General features: G+C 39.2%; 1 protein-coding gene across 6 annotated transcripts in view; it reads left to right on the top strand.

Moving 5' to 3' along the window:
* Window positions 1-20,817, top strand: part of ADAM28 (ADAM metallopeptidase domain 28) — a 52,066-nt gene that overhangs the window by 6,169 nt on the left and 25,080 nt on the right. For 5 of the 6 annotated variants that reach the window (XM_037028827.1, XM_037028828.1, XM_037028832.1 and 2 more), the window contains exons 3-9: window positions 3,678-3,754; window positions 5,252-5,330; window positions 6,474-6,550; window positions 8,585-8,762; window positions 11,520-11,591; window positions 12,422-12,493; window positions 17,213-17,382. In XM_037028827.1, the coding sequence (XP_036884722.1) occupies window positions 3,678-3,754; window positions 5,252-5,330; window positions 6,474-6,550; window positions 8,585-8,762; window positions 11,520-11,591; window positions 12,422-12,493; window positions 17,213-17,382 (725 nt within the window). The remainder of the gene's footprint in view (window positions 1-3,677; window positions 3,755-5,251; window positions 5,331-6,473; window positions 6,551-8,584; window positions 8,763-11,519; window positions 11,592-12,421; window positions 12,494-17,212; window positions 17,383-20,817) is intronic. The other variant, XM_037028829.1, reaches the window with a different exon arrangement.

Raw genomic sequence — 20,817 nt, 5'->3', positions numbered from 1 at the left:
AACAACACTGTCTTACAGATATAAGCTGAGGTCTTGGAAGCTATTTTTGTGGTTTCCTTATTGAGACTATTGTTCTTGTTTGTGTAAAAGAGTGATGAGCAATACTCGAAACCTCCAGAATTCATAATGCATGTGACCAAGGGGATCTCTGTATCTCGGGGGTGCAGCCTAACTCTCCATCTAGATTAATCAGGTCTCAAGGCCTCCTGGGCCCTTGTACTTATCATTAGACTGCTGTGCCCTGCCCTGTACTGGAGACCCAGGCACCAGTGTCACCTGTCCATGGTGCCATAGTCATGGCTCCATTTTTCTAACTTCAACACAACTGGCCATGACTTACCATTTGTTTTGGAATGAAATAATCTTTTGACAAACTTTCTGGAGGGCCCACTAAAAACCAGGATAGAACTTTGAATATTTTATTCATGATTGCACATTATATTCTTGATTGTATTTAAATGCATGGCATAGCAAAACTAAACAAGGATTTGAGTAAATGAGCAAATGGGTAAGTAGAGAAATGGACAAACGAATGAAGGAGTATAATTGGAGTGCATTTCCCACACAGGTACATAAACGTGTACTCAACAAATAATTAATCAAGTTCCCTGATATTGGGAACTTACCTTCCAAAGGTAGTCACTGTTCTTTCTAGAATTCAGCCTCTAGCTCACACACTTCCTTAGAGGCCAAAATCATCTTGCTGTTGGCTCACGCCATAAAATACAATGTGGCAGCATAATGCTTCCCCTTTTTAGGAATAATTTCAGGCTACCAGGGTTTGTGGAAGTCTTGGATTCTCTGTATGTTAGGGCAAGACTTGAATTAAGGGGGGTTTCCTTTGCTATTTGCTGTGTGGGCAGCTTCCTGTGTGCAGCATCCTGACTTTACAGCTCTGCTCCCTTTCAGGATCATGCAGGCCCATGGCCTTCCTAGTCCACTCTCTTAACCTTGCCCAAGGCATTGCTTTCTGGAGAAAATTTGAATATATTTACATCTCTGTGACCAGCTAAACGAATGCAATAGACTCCACATCATTTCCTTCTAGTGGATGTTCTACAAACCAAGGTGCATTTTTCCTCTCCTACCCCCTAGTTCGGAACCCAGAGAGAACACAGGCTGCACACACTTCTTATAAGCACGCATTGCTCTTCACCTTGGATCATACTTGGAAGCACAGTCATGCCCTCCCCCAGGGCACCCTGCTTCAGAGAAACTCTGGTTTTCTTCAGCGCTATTTCCTCTCATCTATAATCTCTATTCTAGTGTTGGCCAAACCTTCCACTCCAAAATCAATGGCTATTTTCTAAATCAGGCTTCAGGTAATATTTTTAGGTGATGATCCACTAAAACTCCATTGCTAATAGAAACAGATATCTGGAAGGCTTTTCTGGTTAGAAGTTCATATCTTGTATCCCCCCAGTATTTTCATTTTATCTACTCTTTCTTAAACCTGAATAATAAGTGATTATAGTGATTCCCTGTCAATTTTGTTTTTCACCCTTATAGCTTATTTTGGACCTGCTGTTATTTGTGAAAATGAACTAATTTATAGTGGCCTGAGTCCATCTAGGCCCACGCTGTATGATATTTATGGTCATGGACTTTTGACCCCAGCAAGGATGCCAATAATTGATCATTAAAAGGAAATAGGGGTTAACATAACTGACCTTGGAGATGGCAAACCTCTGTGTGGTACCCCTGACCTGATGAGTCTAATGCACTAGTAAGTGTCCCTTGATGAGCTCACATACTGTTCTGGCCAGCAGAGGGATGAGAGAAGAAAAGCTGGGCCTCGGGTGCAGCCGCGGGGTTGTTTTCAGTCATGTTGTCGGCTGTATGTAGATATCTTTAACAACAATGACCTGGCACTTCCCAGTGAATGTTCAGATGTTGGGTATAATCAGGCTAATAACCTAGTTTTATAGAACAAGGTCAAGACTAGGTACCCAACAAGATCTGCATAGTCTTCTATAGCTCCTTCTATATATAAGAGGTCTGTCTGGAAAAAGTCCAGCCATTGTTAATTTAACAAGAATGGTTTGTGCGACACTGATGTAACCTGGCAGCTAAGGAGAGGGGACTGGAACACACATGCATGAACAATGACAACTTCACTGTGCTAGTCAATGGGGGTGGTAGACACCCCTGAATGAGCATGTGCACTGTGTGGTTATTGCATTCAGAATGACTGAGTGACTAAATTCAAAATTTGAATCTGCATCAAATTTTGCATTAAGCTTGAAAATTCCTCCATGAAAACTACTCAGATGATTCAGAAGGCTTTCAGGGATGATGCAATGAGTGCAGCTCAAATAAAAGTGTGGTACAAATGTTTCAAACATGGTGGAGAGTCTGTTGAAAGTGATCCACGTTCTGGAAGGTCTGCAATGAGCAGAACCCCTGAGAACGCTGCATGTGTACAGGCTGCAATCAACAGAGATCGGTGACTGACAGTGTGAGAACTAGAAGCTGACCTGGAGACTTTGAAAAACTACTGTGTTCGAGATTTTGACTCATAATCTTGGCAGGAAACATATAGTGGCAAAATTTGTTCTGCAGCTTCTGCTACCAGAGCAGAAAGAACGTCATGCTGAAGTTGCTGATGACTTGATCCAAACCACCACCAATGAACCCGATTTCCTCATGAAGATCATTACTGGAGATGAATCATGGGTCTAAGGCTACGATCTGGAAATGAAAGCCCAGTCGTCCCAACGGACGTCTCCTGGTTCTCCACACCTGAAGAAGGTGCTGCAAAGTTGCAGCAAGATCAAGACCATCATAACTCTGTTTTTTGATTGGGAAGGTCCCCCCCACCACACTTTGAAGGGAACTGAGGCATCATTATTCTATGTAAAATGTTTCTTGTATCTTGCACTGCCTTCGATAAATGTCACTATTTTTCACAGTAAATGGCTGGCTACTTTCTGGACAGAACTCATATAAATCTAAACTTAAACCAGTTCTCCTATTTGACATGGTTTACTTGAGGTGATATTTTTTCTTTATTCCTGATGACTTCTTCCTACCTAAGGTATATATTCCTGTTATTTTGCCCATATTCTGACCTCCACTGAGCCTGAAGAAGATCTCACACTAAAAATTACCAGGGAGAACCTCAGGGGTCTGTGGGTCTACGTGTGTACCGTTCCTTTTTCTCAAACACCTTCCCCACCCGGCTTCATCTGGCTGACTCCTGTCTCAGCTTATACATTCCTTCTCCAGGAAAGCCTTTCCTTCCTTTAGGGTGTTAGACATCCTACATTGCTTCCATCTTTGTATTATTCATCATACAATGTAACTTATGTTTATTGTCTGTCTTTTTACATGATGGTATGTTTTATGGCAGCAGACACCATTGTTTGTTACTTCAAGTTAAATTTCCAGAACCAAGCCATATCTTTCAAATAACTAGCACCCAAATAATAATTGTAAACTGCATAGATGGATAAATGAATGGCTAGATGGGTAGATGGACAGATATACAGGTCTCAGAGATAATTTATCTATTTAGTTTGAATTGTTAAAAGAGGCAGCAGTAGACATTTAGCATTAAACAGACTACTGTTACAGAGAAACAGGCATTGCTTGCTAATTATTAAACAGATAGGCCTAGCAAAATGAATATTTGTGTGTGTGTTTAATTACCAGCAAATGTTTGTGCATTTTTGCAGGAAAAATTTGAAACTGAATTGAAATATGAAATGACAGTTAATGGAAAAATAGCAGTGCTTTATTTGAAAAAATCCAAGTAAGTGCCTTTACTTCTGATATAACCCTCACCAACAGCAAGTCAGCAAGTGGGAAGTGTGGTATGGAGTCTGTTGTTCCTATGGCTCACAGAATCCTCACAGACCTCAGTTAGGCAGCTTTGGCTCTCAACTGGCCCAGTGATATTTCTTCCTACTGAAGTTGTAGAGACACACTGGGTAAAACAACAGTTTACAAGTATTTTGATACTTCTAATAATAAAATGATGAATGAGGTGCAAGTAGACATACATATGATCAAACTCTATAAAGTAGCTATAGATTTTAACTGTTCCCCTACATTATTCCATTCTATTATTCTAGCACGGAAAGATTAGATTTTAAAACAACTTATAAGCATTTTTATTGGAAAAAATACCAAGACATATAAATTAAATAAACTCCAGGGCCAAAGAAGCAGTCCGTGGCAAAGCAAGAGCCAGGCTGTCTCGACTCCAACGCCAATGCCCCTTCCGCCCAGCTGCCCACTGACCTGGCTGTCTCTCTCGCATGTTACGCTGGGCTTACACTTTGTCACACTCTTCGTCCTGTTCATCAAAAGTTTACATTCCTTTTCAAATTTCATGGCCTTAACTCTCACCCAGATATGCATCATCTTTTATCTACATTGTTTCAAAAATAGCTTTTCCTAACCTGTGCTTTCAAGCTCTTTGAGTCCCTTAGTTGTTTTATAGAGGACAGCAAGATAGACAAACATACTATCACCTCCTGCAAAAAATCACAACTGATTGGAGTTCGAAAATAGTGTGGTGTAATGGAAACAATACAGGCTTGGGGTTAAGGCAAACCTAGATATAATGTTATGCCACTTGAATTATTTAATCTCATTTGAAAAATAAATAGAATAATATTTACCTTGTAGGATGGTTGAAAAGATTATATTAAATGACTCATGTAACAGGTCTAACCCAGTGAGCAGAATAGGTACGGCATTTAATACATATAAGTTACTTCCTTTTCTCTTTGCCCTACCTCTTTTAAAAATGCATTCAGGCTCCTATTTTCTAGTGGTGACTGAAAGAATTTTAAGAAGCTTGGCAGAATGATGGGCGGGCCCTAACTACCCAATGAGAGTTGATTTTCAATAAACTTGAATAGTCACTGGTAACTAAAGGGGCTAGGTGGAAACACAACTATCTTAAACTGGTGCGGAACATTGTTCTTTTCAGACTTTTTTTTTTTTTTTTTTTTACTCATTTTCCCTTTCTCGGTTTCTTTTCCTCCTCAAATCTCTCCTCGGACCAGCATGCACAGTCTGGTGGTGAGCAAGCAGACACTGTCCCATACCACTCATGAAGGTTCCTTCCCCCCTCTCTCTCTCTGTTTTAAGCATCCCTTTCATGCTGGAACTTGTCCTCAGACGTTTGGAGGAGTTCAGGAGTTAAAACTTGACTGCTCACCAGTGAAAACACTCCCTTTGATGACTGAACTTTGCAATCGGCATGAGTAATCATGACTTTCTTTTGATTTTTCTCCAGGGACCTCCTCGCACCAGGCTACACGGAAACACACTATAATTCCTCTGGAAAGGAGGTCACCACCAGCCCACAGATCATGGTACAATACAGTGTCCCAGGCTGAGTGTTAATTGGAATTTGACCTATACATCCAAATACAATGTCATTGCCAAACAAATAGGGAAAGGGAAGCAGCATTTATGGCATTAGTATTTTATTTAGTAGTCATTTCTTAATTGATCCTCCATCATTTGGAGAGTTTGAAAAAACAAAGTCACTCCTTGACAACCATGGTAACCCTTTCCAGCCTCAAAGTTGTCCCTATAGGACAACTATAGGAGAGTGGACAGAAGGAGCTTCTTATTTTCATTAGAAGATGGAAGAATCACATACATCTGGTGTTCCTAGTTAATGCCTGTCACCTCTCTAGATCACGTAATCTCTCAAACTCAAGATCATTTCCTCAATGGTAGAATTGTAAAATTCTGTATTTTCTTTAAATAATTTCCACTCTTCATGCTTATTCAGAGAAGACGACTCGGTGTGAAGTAACACAAAGGTATTTTAACATTGCCACCTTTTCAGAAGTCTGTTTTCTATCGGAAAGCCTTCACACAGTCTCTTCCATAAAATTCTGCAGTCACACATGGGTGTACATGGGCTAATACCTCATGTCCCCCAAAGTAGAAGGCTTTTCTTGACAGAAGAACATACATGTGAAATAGGGTTGGGGTTGGGCATTTTGCTCCAAATGGAGGCAGGGGGTGCAGTACTAATCCACTTTGTTGAAACTCTTGGGATAAATAAAGAAATATTAACAGAATCTGAACAACACACTCATTGGAAATAGCTCACAGTCATTAAAAAATTAATGAGCAATCAGTCGAGGAAAAGAATGAATGCCCAATGTCTGGGGCGCTCAGGTAAAACGGTGCGTGAACATATGTCTGTAAGTTGGTTTCTTCCAGACCCTTCACGCTGTTGTCCTTTCTCTGCAGACCATATTCACACCAATGTTTAGTTAACCCTTCGTAGACATTTGAGATCATTAACTAAATAGTAAAGATTTTAACCATTAAAAAAACTTTAAAATGCTTTCAATATCCCTAAGTTGACTGTTATTCAGCATAAAATGATTTAAAACATTATAGATCCTATTTCAAGATTTTAAGTTTAACTGTAGCACTGGGTCTAGAACACACATACACTCTCCCTTATAACCCCCCTTTCCTCTTCTCTTGAGGATGACTGTTATTACCAAGGGCACATCATTAACGCAAACTTCTCTGAAGCTAGCATCAGCACGTGTAGGGGTCTCAGGTAAGACTTCATGATGGTTTGTGTGTGTCTTTGGTGGTGCGTGTATGTGTGTGTTTAATAAAGCTAAAGAATATCAAATATACTTCATCATACCTAGATGAATGTGCATTCTAAGGGCTAAAAGTTCTGAGGTTTGAAGGAAACATGGCTCCTGTTGATAGCAGTTTATAAATGACATACCAGAACTGCTTTCTGAGTTGCTTTTGTTTGATTGTTTGCTTGTTTTCAAAATGGAGGTTTTGAGTCCCTGTTTTAAAGTCAGAACCTCTGGGATGAGAGCTCTTCTTCACCTTCTCTCTTCCCTCTACAGTCTCCAGGTTGACCTACCCATGCCTGTCATAGCCATTTTTTCTCTGTGTTAAGGGCTCCCTGGGTATCTGCCAACAGTAGGATATATAGGCTCCTGATGCCCAGACTTGATTATCTCATTTCCCCTTTCATATCTCCAAATCTCTTCTGTATCTGGATATTTCAGTGAAATCTCAATCAAGCTAATGACTTTCTCCAAAATCTGGTAACTTTCCAGTGTTCCTTATCTCGGTGAATTGTATGATTAACCCAACCACTTGCTCAATCCAGAAACCTAAGTTCTTGATGACTTATTGCCCATCAACTACCCATTTTCAATCCATTGTTTATATGTTCTAAATATTTTGTTTATATGTTCTAAATATTTTGAATATTTATATGTTCTAAATAGCTTGCCTTATTGTTTATATGTTCTAAATATTTTCTGAGATTATTCACTGCATTCTCTCTCTACTGCCACATCTCTATTCAAACAACTGTGATCTTTATGCAGACATTGCAATAAACCACCTAATTTATCTCTCCACATCTGTTAATTCTATGTATACTTAATCCAGTTGCCTGTCATATGTTCTTTTGCTTATTCTTCTTAGGAATTATCTGCTCTAATTACATATATTAGATATTTGTCACATGATTATGTTTTTGTGATTCAAATGTAACTGTTTACTCTACATCTGTCTTCATTATTTGATATAAGCTCTAATGAAGGAGAAACCATGACTCTTTTTTCCATCTGCCTTTAGTCTAATGCTTAATGAATGATGTTTGGTTGTTAAATTTTGGTTGAATGAAACTTAGCTTGGGGCTTCAGCAGAGAGAATTAAGATGAACTTGGTATTTTTCATTGATTATGTGCTTTACCTATTATATCCTTCCATTTTTATAACCATCCTATTGTAGATATTGTTATTTTTATTTTATGGATGGAAAAACTGTGAGTTTTTTGGATGTGAGTTTAAGTAACTTCCTGTGGTATCACTGCTAATAAGTGATAGAGACAGAGTTTTAATCTTTACTTATAAGACCCCCAAATCATTATGCTGAGTGAAATAAGCCAGGCAGTGAAAGACAAATACCATATGATATCACCGTTAACAGGGATCTAAACAAAACAAACAAGCAAGCAAAATATGACCAATGACACTCAATTACGGAACAGGCTGACAGGGTCCAGAGGGGAGAGGTGAGAAAATCATAGGGGAAAAGGGGATGGACTCACATGAACAAGTATAAAGGACACATGGACAATAACTAAGGGTGGGGGGCAGAAATGGGAGGGAGGTGGGGAGCATGGGGCGGGGAGCGGGCAGGGTTGGGAATATAAGACAGAAAGCTGTACTTGAACAAGAATTAAATTAAAAAATTATTTTAAAAAAAAGACCCCCAAATCTCTTTCATTTTCAGTACATCTTGAGTACAGAGGAGACAAGGGAATTGGAAAAGCACTGGACCAAGAGTCAGGAAATTTTAATCTAGTGCAAGCTCTGACATAGGTTAGCTATAAGATTGCAGTAGTCACTTGTTCCCTAAAGGCCCCATTTCCTCGTAGAGAAAATATAGTTTAGCTCTTCTCTATGGGGATCTTCAGCTGTAATGTTGCACTGCGCTCTGCTGCCATGAGCTTGGAATGTTTTTGCCATGTAAACTTTCTGGAGTCTCTCAAATATAGCACTCAGATGCAGAAATAATCCTTCAAGGGCCCTGGATTCTCATATTTTTCAGGGGCTACTTCAGTCAGGGAGATGAAATGTACTTCATTGAACCTTTAAGCCCCATGAACCTGGATGAACAGGAACATGTACTCTTCAAGCACGATCCTGAAGCAAAGAAGACTAATGTGACCTGTGGGATGATTGACTTGCCATGGGCACATGTGGCCCTACCTGCCACCAGTCTGGTTGTATGCATACCTTTCTTTTTTATTCAGAATGGCCCCATGCATCCTGTCCTGTCTGTCCTGAGTTCCAGTCTTAGCAACTGCACTTTACTGAAATTTTGTGGTCATTGTTGAAACTAGTTGGTTAGGGAGACATTAAAACCTTGTTGTACATTGATTGATTTATTTAGTAAATATTTATGAATCAGCTACTATGAGCAATGATGTGCTAGGGCTAAAAAAGAAGTGTAAGGTTGGTCCTCTAGAGCAGGCAGCTTTCACAATACTGCAACATACAATGGTGTCAAGTATTATTATTGCTTTGATATAAAATATCCTACAGTCTTTATGAGTGAACTCATTCAGCAAATCTTTCTTCTAGTACTGCTCTAAGTGCTGGGGATGTAGCAACAAACAAAATAAATATAGTATCTTACAGGATATGCCTACAGGAACTTAGAATGTGCTTTCATTTATGGAATTCAGCTTCCAGTCACAGAAGGGTTATCTCTTATAAAAGTTTGTAAACATTTGTCCATAAATAAATGTCTATAAACACTGGGCAGAATTGGTTTGAATAAAATAAAATTGTTGTTGGGTTCAACTGGCTGGGTATTTAAATGTTACCAGCCAGAAGAACCACTCGTCACTATATGAGTGTTGACCTTCATCTCTGTCTCACTTCTTTGTCAACCAGGTGCAAATAAGCATGTGCAAATAACCATGCCTCCATGACCTTGTTTTGTTTGTTTATTTATTTGTTTGTTAGTTTTGTGGTTTGTGATTTCCTCCTATCTCACTGGTGCTGTGCCTTCTCGGCTCTCCACTGGGTGGCCATAACTATTAGAGGCTCCTCCTACAACGCAGTCCTGGCTCTGTCCCATTCTTTGCATATCTACACATTCCTTCCAGGTAACCTTATCCTTCTATGTCTTATTTAAACAGGAGCTCTGCACTAATCATTATCAAATATATACCTCCAGCCATGGACTCTCCTTTGAAGGCCTGAATGTCAATAATTAACTGTCTACTTCATGCATCCATTGGAATGTCTAATTTCACAAACCTAGTGTGGTCAAAGTAGAACTATTGATTTCCAAACCCCCAACGAAACCTGCTTCTCCCTCGGTCTCCCCTGTCTCAATACACCCATTCATCATGTGCTCAGGACCAAATCCAGAAACCACCCTTGAATCCTGCTTTGTTCACCCCCCTTCACATGGTTTCCAATAGCCAGTGCCTCCACATAGTCCAGATCTTTCGCTTTGTTCCCTCTTCCCGACTGCCACACAGCACCATCCCTCTCACTGTACCCACTGCAATGTCCCCCACCCGACTTCCCACTCTCACTCCTGCCTCAGTAGGATCCACCTCCACACAATGGCTGGAGAGATTCTTTGATTCTGAATCACAACATGTCACTTTTCAGTTTAAAACCCTCTAATGGCTTCTCATTGCATTGAGTACAAAATCAAAACAAACAAATGAAAAAACAAAACAGAAAAAAACTTGACCCTGAGTTACAGACCTCTGTATGACTAGGGCCTCAACTACCTCTCTGATCTTCCCCACCTCATACTCATCATCCAGCAGGGACTGCCCTGACAGACACAAACTCTTGCTGTACTTTACCCATGCCAACATCGATTCACCTTGGAGTCTTTTTTGTGCATTTTTTTCTTTGCTGGAATTATCTTTCAATTTGTCTTCCTTTGACCTCCCTCATTTTCATTAATATGTCAGCTTCAGAGCCAGCACTTTAGAGCTTTTTCTAACCATCTATTCTGAAATGACTACCTTGCCATGCAATCTCACACCACACTGTTTAACCCTCCACACAGCACTAATGCCTGCTGGCCATCTTCGTGCTTATTTGTCTATTGTGAGCTCCCTAAGCACACCAAGCAGGTCTATTTCACTGCTGTATCTGCAGTGCCTAGAGCCTTGTTGCTGTACAGTAAGTACAAATAAATATATTGCTCCCATGGAGGGTGGGAGGTGAGTCTATCTCTCCTTAGAGAATACCTGAAAGTCTATCTTCTGTAACCTGTTCCTGTTAATGGTGGCTTATTTACCTCTTAAAAGGCAAGTACTTGTAGAAAAGCAAGATAATAAACTTTGATGATTTATTATTTAGTACAAATAATATCTGCTATTTTTTCAATGGGCCAATCCACTATCAAACATGTTATTTTGTTGTTGTTGTTGTTTTGTTTTATTTTATTTTGTGTTGTGGAGAGGAAGGCAAAATATAGGGAAGCTTGACATGTGGGAAAGAGACCCAGCTCTTCCAAAGAAGAGAAGAGCAGACTGGGCGCTGTGGTGCCTTTGGGCATTGCCCGTTGGTCACTGGTAAGGACGGAGTGTTCCCTGGACCAGGCACAGGAGGACACTAAACAGCAACTAAAACAACAACAGCAAACACTAGGAGGACAGTGAAGTCAGTTTGTTTCATAGCAGGACAGTGCAGCAGGTGCAGGGTTCAAACGCATCTGAAGACTTTGGTTTTAATTCAAGCACTCCTCTTTATTAGTTGTGTAATCACTTAAATTTTTAGTGTAATAAAAGGGTCTGGCTAGACCGTCACTTCTGGCTCTGTCGTTCTGAGACTTGCCTGTAGATGATTCTGGCTGATTAATTAGAATTAAAACAGTAATCCTGTCATCCTTTATTCCTAGATAACAACCAGTTGCCCACAAAAATCACATATTTCTGATAAAAGAACAACTTTTGCAGAGAAAGAATTTTTCTTAGTAATTTTTCTTTTTATATTTATTACAGAAATTAAATGATCGGAAGGTTCAGGAACAAAAGAAATACGTAGAATATTATTTGGTCCTGGACAATGGTGAGGTAAATGACACCAGATAAGTATATCTTTTATAACCCCTTTCTATGTAAATTATTATATGAGATATTAACTACGTGGATTAGTTATTAAAACATCAAGACTATGAGCTATTCTTTTTTATAAGTTGTTCTGAAACTATGACATTTGACTTAAATTAGACTAGCATGATTTCTTCTTTTCAGGAATGTACACAATCTGACATGGATACACTGAATTTTTTTGCTGTCTTAAGAACTCCAAACTTAGTTTCCAATTAAATTTCTTTGTCATTTTGATTTCTGTTAACTCAATAAATCATTGGTAAATTAGATTGTGCTCATAAGGGAGCATTAAATACGAAAGACCAATGAATGGAATCTTCTGAATAAGCACTTTTTTATAGTTTCCATTTCTTTTCTTCTTCATGAGAATGCATTTTCATATACTGAGTGTTCTAAACCTGAGAGTATGATTAAGTTATAATTCAGGCCCAAAAGTTTGACCTCACTTATCATACTAAATTCATTTACTGTTCATATTTTTCTAATGAATAAGCTATTCCTCGTGCTGATTCTGTCCAGTTTAGGAAATTATGTTATCTAACTGAAATGCATTTATAATAATTCGTTCACACTTTATACTGAGTTAGTTCTTTAGAAGACAAAACATCATCTTGACTCTTAAAGCACTTGAATTTAGAGAAATAAGGAAGCACTTGTTTCTAACCTCTAACTTTTATAACTAAGTGTGAATTATAACCAGTGATAAGTAAAATAAACAGAAGATGCCTTTTCACCTTCCCATTATGTTCTTTTCCATTAATGCCCATTTTTTTGTCTTGGTTGTCTTTTAGTTTAAAAAGTACAATCGAGATCCAGAGAAAATAAGAAACAGGGTGTTTGAGATGGTCAATTACGTCAATATGGTATGATATATTTTATTAAATGTGATTTTAACAATTTCCTAGGCAGGATCATTGGGTGTTGCCATGAATACCTATGAAGCAGGGACAGAAAGTCAATAGTCGTTAGACTAACACTGCTGACTGGCTCTTGAAGGGTGACCACAACTTTTACTAATTAATTAAATATTATTATTATTATATGACAGTTACATTTCTCACCTCCGTATCACACTGTTCACAGCTCATGAAGGTATAAACAGTGTCTGCCCAGTTTATGTTTCTCCAAAGCACAGTAAGAAAATGCTGGCAAACAAATCTCAGTGGAAAGCCAATCTAAGGAAGAAAGTAGAAGAACAAACAAAATAACGGAAGCTGTGGCATAGTAGCATCTTTTGATACCTTATATCATTTAGTCATCAAATAATGCCAAGAAATTATACTCTGAGAAGCAAAGTAACTTGTCTAAAATCACAAAGTTAGGAAAAAGTAGAGATAAAATTTGAACTCAGATTTTAAGCCCATTTTGATCACACAATTACTGATTCTGTCCTTTAAACCTGACTTTATCACCTAGTTTTCAAAATCTTTAAAAAGACTATTTCTACATCACTTCTATTTACATCTTCATGTTCAGTTTTATGTTAGTCGAACACACAGTTAGACTGCTTAGACGAAATGGAAAGGTCACTTTGTGGTGTCCTGAAGATCATCTAAGGCAGTGGTCCCTCATCTTTTTTGGCATCAGGAACTTTTTCCATGAACTAGGGTGGGGAGGATGGCTTTATAGCCTGCCACCAGATGCAACTGAACTGTCACTTGCTACTCACTGACAGGGTTTTGATATGCATCTGCAAGCAATTAATTTATTATGGTCTCTGTGCCATCAAACCTCACTGCTGATGATAATCTATTTGCAGCTGCTCCCCAGCACTAGCGTCACCGCCTCAGCTCCATCTCAGATCATCAGGCATTAGATTCTCACAAGGAGTGCGCATCCTAGATCCCTGGCATGTTCAGTTCACAGTAGGGTCGTGTTCCTGTGAGAATCTAATGCCACCTGCCCATCTGACAGGAGGCAGAGCTCAGACAGTAATGCAAGAGATGGGGAGCAGGTATAAATACAGGTGAAGCTTCACTTGCTCACCAGCTGTTCACCTGCTGTGTGGCCGGTTCCTAACAGACGACGACTGCTACAGATCTGTGGCCCGGGGGTTGGGGACCCCTGATCTAAGGATAGAAAGGAAATGAAGGTGGATTCAATGACCAGGATCAAATGTCAGCTTCTCACCACAAGGATTATGGTAACTCTTCTTAAGGAAACTCAGAACTTGGCTGTATTTACTGAGCATCTACTTTGTGCCAGGGACTTTTAGAGATTACATAAATAAAGTGGGGAACAAAACTGACAAATATCCTTTTCTTCAAGGAGTTTAATTTCTGTTCAAGGATACAAGTGTAAACAAGTTAAATGAAGAGTATGCTGGATGGTGGTAATTGTTATAAAGAAGAATAAAGTGAGAGAGAGAGAGATTGATTTGTCTCGGATAATAAGTTAACCAATGAAGGCCTCTCCAATAAGGTGACATTTGAGTAGAGACTTGAAGGAAGATATGGGAGGCGTGCAAAGCAAAACAAAGGACCTGAGTGCTGAATCTAGAATGTCTTGTTTAAGAACCAGAGGGAAGGCTCTTGTGGCTACAGTGTAGTAGGCTAGGGCGAGGGTGGGAGGAAATGACATCAGACAGGTAGCAGTGACCAAAATCTGAAAGACCTGTGTAAGGATTTAGTTATTCTCCACAAGTGAGGACATTGGAGACCCTGTGGTGTGGCATGTTTAGGTGGGTGTTCTTAAAATCTTATCTTGGCCATTGCGTTCGAAGTAAACTGAAGGGAAGCAAGGGCAGAAACAGGATGACATGGGGGAATTGTGCCATAATCCAGGCAAGAGAAAGTGGTGGTTTGAGAAAAAGCAGTGATAGTGGATTTATTGAGTCTAGCTGATTGCAAGATGGAGTCACGGGGTTTGTGAGCTGTGTGGGAGATGAGGATGAGAGAGAGAGAAGTCAAATGACATCAAGTGTTTTGACTTGAAGAACGGGAAGTGGTGAAAATGGTAGGGGCTAATGACTCAGAGGGTAGGTTAGGGTTTCCATTTTGGACATTGAGATTCCTTTTTGTACAAAGATTTCCAGGTAGAAGGGCTGGAAACATAAGATTGGAGTTCAGGGGCAAACCCTGAGTGGAGATATTAATCTATAAGTCTTCAGCACTTATAGATGGCAGAAGGCATAGGTCAGAAAGCTGTAGCTTGTGCGCCAAATCCAGGCTGCATTTTTTTTTTTTACAAAATAAAGTTTCATTGAAACACAACCACCTTCAATGTTCCCACATTGTCTGTGGCTGCCTTCCTGATACAATGCCAGAGGTGGTGAGTAGTTGCAACCCAGACAACATGGCCTCAAAGCTTAAGGTATTTTCTACCTGGACCTTTACAGAAAAAGTTTTCCCTCCCTGGTACAAGCTCACCAAGGGAGTGGGCATAGTTAAGTAGAAAAATGACCCCCAGGCAAATCCTTGAAGTACCTCTTGGCAGAGAGATCAGAGAGGAGGAAAAATTGACAGACATGGAGTAGGAGTGAACAGTGAGGTAGGAGAAAAAACAGGAGAGAGTTATTCTGGAAGCTACCTGAAACAAAAATCTATCACAGAAAAAATAACCAGAGATTTTAGATGCTCGGAGCACTGAGGATCTGCCTCTGGAACGAGCAAAGCAGAAGTTATTGGTCACCCGACTGACATAGTTTCTGTGGAGTGTAAAAGTAAAAGCATGATTAGAGTGGGTCCAGAGGGAATGAGAGAAATGAAATTAGAGACGGCAAATATGGAAAGTTCTTTCCAGAAGTTTTCCTATGAAGGGGAGCAGAAAAATGGAGCATAAGTTAGAAGGGGAAGGCTTATAAAGAGAAATTTTTTTACCCCCTCTCCCCCACTGCAAGTGCCAACATTTGCTGCCAATGTGAACAAGTCCACAGAAGGCTAAGCACTGACACCACCAGGAAGAGGGGAGACCTGCTGGAATACTGTCTTTGATCTGGGGAAAGGAGATGCAGTGCAAGAAGAAAAATGTTGCCCCTAGGCTCACAGACCAGTCATGCATATGCCTATCCTAAGCAGGGGCCTCTGGACTGGTTCACACAGTTGCAGGCCAGTGCCCAGATGGGTGGTAGGAGCTCTGTAAGTTCTCTGCTGGTTGCTTCTATATGGTCAGTGAATTTGAAAGCAGGGGCATCAACTTAAAGTGAGGATTTAAAAGAAAGTGTCAGAATTTCCAAGAAAGAGGAGTGGGTATGAAAAATACGTGCAGAGAATGAGTGAATTTTGGAAACTCAACCAGTTTTCTAGAGATTGGAAAAGCCCACGTGAGTTAGTGGTCCTGGCTTCAAAGTGAAGTGGTCCGTGTAGTGTGCTCCCCCTCTGTGTTCTGGGCATTGGTAAAGGACAGGCGGTTGGAAGGCTGAGGACAAAGTAGTTTAACCGGAATCACAGCTTTGTCAGGTGACTAAAATAAGACATGAAAGTAAAGGGAGGATTTTAATATTGTTAGATTTTTACTTCTCTCTCGGTGATAATTGCATTCCTCAATGCTTTTATTATTTTTCCAAACTATTTTTTTAAAAAAAGTAATTTGTTTGGGTTTCTTAGCAGAATGTTGCCTCATGAGAAAGCCTGTCACTGTCACATTATTTTCAGCTTTATTGAGATATAATTGGCATATAACTCTGTGTAAGTTTAAAGTGTTCCAACTATTGTATTGATACACTTACATATTGCAAAATGATTACCATCATAGGTTAGTTAACACTTCTACCCCATCAAATAATTGCTATTTCCTTCTCATGGAGAATGCATTTAAGCTCTGCTCCATCAGCAATTTTCAAGTATATTATATAATATAGTGGTAGTGTTATATTCTATGCTATGCGTTTGATACCCCAGAACTCATTCACAGTAAAACTGGAAGTTTGCATCCTTTGACCAGCACTGTAGTTTATAGTTTTATAAACCATAGAAGCTATTTAAACCTTTATCTTTAGAATTAGCATGTTGTCTCATAAGCTTAATTTTTTTTCCTTTAACCTTTAACAAAGGTTATTCTTTGTTCAGTGTGGAGTGTTTGAATTAGTCCAGGTGTCAGAATTCGAGGACCACTTGCTTCATTGAGACTCCCAGGTGTAGGGCTTTTTCACATAGCATGTTTCTTTTCCAAGGTCCAGATCAACACTAAGTCAACCTTGCTGAAGTCTGAAATATTATGACTCTCAGAACATTACAAAGTATTTGAGTAAAATACTTAAAATGAAGTTGTAATAATGATCTACTGATATGAAATTGCAAAGTATTTGAGTAAAATACTTAAAATGAAGTTGTAATAATGATCTACTGATATGAAATTGCATTTCTTGAGGTTGCAAGCAGGAAAGGTTTGTCTCAATAGGGCCTTTTATCCACCCAAAAGGAATCTATAGACCTGAAATATCCAAGGCTGCTTGTTTTGCTGAAGAATAAGGATGCTGTGCCTTCAGGAAAGAAATGGTAACTTGCATTTCGTGAGTATGTTTGGGAAGAAAGATTTTACAAAGTTGTCGTAAATAAGTTTGAAAATCTAAAGTGCATTGAGAATATTAAACAATAATATCACTGTTATAAGTTGACATTTTGCCATTTATTCTATCTAAACAGGTTTATAAAAAGCTGAATACTCATGTGGTCTTAGTGGGGATGGAAGTCTGGAATGAGGAGGACAAGATAGAGATAACCCCAAATGCAAGCTTCACCTTGAATAACTTTTGTAAGTGGAGGAGGAGTGTCCTCCCAAGAAGAAAGCAGCATGATATCGCTCAGTTAATTACGTACGTACAGAGTTCCCCCTTTGTACATTAGGCAGTTTTTAGCTTGAAGTTTTTCAAGGCCTGGACAACACAAGTGGTGCCGCAGGGCACAGGGTAAGAGGAAGTGGTTTACACATAGAAGGTTAAAAGTTTAAAACATATTGATTTGAGCCTTATGTTGAACATGCTCTTCTTTTTTTAAAAGAAGTTACTGATTGAGCAGTGATTCATAAGTTTGTCTGTTTGATTGGATGCACAGAAAAGAAAGACAGGTTTAGAGAATGGCAAGAGGGATTTCAATTTAGCATTTAAAAATAATTGATTAGCTTTAAGCACTAGTCAGGACAAACTTCTAGGATAGAAGAGACATTGAATACTATATTCTAATCATACACCTTTACTATACTGCTGAAATGACTCATTAAAAAACACAGGGGAACTAAATCTAAGAGTTGTAAATCATACAGAGCATATGCCTCAAAAGAAAAAAAGAAAATTTGGCTGGGTAGTTTGCAGCTATCTCATACAGAAGGAGGAAGCAAAAAATGACTTAAAATTCTGAATTTCACTTCCTAAGAAATGATGGCAGTCATGGGAAATAGTGGACTAGATTTTGTCAAAATTAATATTCTTTGCTGGTTACCTATTATGGCATCAGCTCACACCCTCCTGATTTACACTAAGTCTTCTTCACTTATATGGTTGGTAACTTGCCTTGTATGGCTGGAGTAGGGGACTGGTTGGTCATCTGTCTGCATAGATGCAGTTTTCATGCAGCTAACTCGCCCTGCCTTCAACATGACAGTCTCAGGTTTTTGGACATCTTAGAAGTGTCAGGATGGGCAGGGTAGGACAAAATGGCAGCTGAACTATAACCCAGAAAAGACAGCTGATGTCAAACCAGGGAGCCGAAAGGGCGGGCTTTGCCAAAACAGATATCCGCATAGCAACCTGAACCTGAGGAGAACCACCAATGCTATATTGCCGCTTTTTTTGAAGGGGACCAATCCCCAGCTCCCATGAAGAGAGCCAACCGAAATAAAACCCTGCCACATTCCCTGCTTGGGTGCAGCTTCTTCGGCCCCCACTCTGTGGACCAGAGAACCTCGCCACGCAAACCCCAATAAAGCTCTGTACTGCCTAATTTTGTGGCTGATTGGCGTTTCTTCCTCGGTGGGGCCTAAGAAAACCTTTCAAGAAGGTGACTAGCTTTCCCCAGAAGCATTCTAAGAGGCCCAGGAGAAAGCTTCAAGGCTTTGCTATGAAACAATTTCAGAAATCACAGTGTCATTGCTGGTTTGTTCCGTTGGTCAAACAAGTCACAGACCTATCCAGACTCATAGGCACTACACAGAATGTAAATACTGCAAAGCTGGCTCCTTGGCGGTTATCTCTGAAGAACAGCTGCCACAGTTCCTTCATTTGAAAAGATGGATTCCAGAATCAGGGGCCCACCAAAGGAAAGAGATCATTTTTGAAGTTCATCATTTTTCAAGATCTCGTACTAGGGAGTAGTAAGGGAACCCAATTCTTATAGACGGGCTCCAGGGCCATGCTCAAACTGTAGTGTACTCCTGCATCTGAAGTGGTCAGATGGGGAGGTACAAATTACAGACAAGGTGTCAGATGTATAGATAAAAAAATTGAAATACAATTTCAAAAGTAAATTTCTTTCTTTCTTGTTTTTAAAAGATTTTATTTACTTATTTTTAGAGAGAGGGGAAGGGAGGGAGAAAAACAAGGAGAGAAACATCAATGTGTGGTTGCCTCTTACATGTCCCCAACTGGGAACCTGGCTGGCAACCCAGTCATGTGCCCTGACTGGGAATCAAACCGGCGACCTCTTTGTTTGCCGACCAGTATTCAATCCACTGAGCTACACCAGCCAGGGCTCAAAAGCAAATTTCTTGAATAGACCAAAATAAACAATACAAGCACTAAAAATATATGATGGAAATAAATAATTGTCCATTCACTTGTAAATTGAAAGTTTTACCATTACCTGACAAATTAACAAAGTTACCTATAACTAGGTATAACCAGGTAGGAACCTTAGAGTCCAAATATATGGGACTCTAAAAAGAAGAACCAAAAGAAGATAAAAGAAGAACCAAAGAAGATATTCACTAAAAAGAAGAACCAAAGTAGATAATTCCATAATGGGGAAAGATTTTATTTTTATAAATGAGCTAGTAGTAAGATGATTGCAAACAAATGTAGACTCAAGTATTTTTACAATATAATTTTAAAAGAAGATTAAAACACTATACATTTTTGAAATATCATGTATGATGCAAAATGTCATTTCAAAATAACAAATATCTGAAAACTCCACAGTGAATATAAAGTGGAAGCTCTCTAATTTCCTCATTTTGTATGGCAAAATACTCTCCATTTTTTATGCCAATAACTGGAAAATATAGGTTCGACTCTTTCTGTAAACCCATCTACTAAATGAATTTTTTAAATGATGCATATTTGGAAAATTTATAGAGACAAGTCTGGGCCAGACTCTTGAACAGATAGCAGAAAAAGAGTAACAAATGAGGATCATGGATTCATTACAAGTTGAAAGCAAAAAAAAAAAAAAAAAGAATCCGAAACCAAAAAAAGAGATTAGAATTACTAAAACCCAAATATATCATCTCTATAAATAAATGCAGGTGGTTCGAATCCCTCTTCAATCGGACAAATATTTCAATAACATAAAGGGCTCGTTAATGCAAATTCTCTCCAAGTAGGCCCAAACTCCAAATACTACTATACCTAAAAACAGTCCTAAAGGAAAATAAAAGTAAATAACATATGTGACAATACTAGTATCAAAATAAGATATATAATATATATATATTTTAGATAGATATATCTAGTATATCTATCTAAATATATAGATAGATATATTTAAAGAGATAGATATATCTATCTCTAAGTATTTTAAATAGATAGACAGACTGGAAAAAATCTAAGCACTGTTCATATAATGAAAATGGTTTGCACAGCATCAGTGTAACCTGGCAGCCAAGGACAGTGGCCTGGAATGCACGTGTGTGAACAGTGACAACTTCACTGTACTAGACAGTGGGGGTGCCAGACACCGTTGAGAGAACGTATGTGCTGTGTGGCTGTCCCATTAAAGAGGACTGAGTAGAGCAGTGAATCTTCATCAGACTTTACGTGAAGCTTGAACATTCCTCCGCGGAAACCATTCGGATGATTTGGAAGGCCACAGCTGTGGGCAACTGGTGATTGGCAGCTTCATAACAACATGCCCAGTGTCATGCAGAGTTTTCTGGTGTAACATCAAATCACTCAGGTGACTCATCCCCTCGACTGCCAAGATTTGGTGCCCTGTGACTTCTGGCTTTTCCCAAAACTAAAATCATCTTTGAAAGGGAAGAAAATTTAGACTGTTGATGAGATTCAAGAAAATATAACAGGGCAGCTAATGGCAATTGG

The sequence above is a fragment of the Sturnira hondurensis genome, unplaced genomic scaffold (genome assembly GCF_014824575.4).
Source record: "Sturnira hondurensis isolate 20B ecotype Veracruz unplaced genomic scaffold, ASM1482457v3 Scaffold0020119, whole genome shotgun sequence".
NCBI lineage: Eukaryota > Metazoa > Chordata > Mammalia > Chiroptera > Phyllostomidae > Sturnira > Sturnira hondurensis.
Note: the sequence above shows the minus strand (reverse complement) of the source record. Positions and strands in the feature narration are given on the sequence as shown.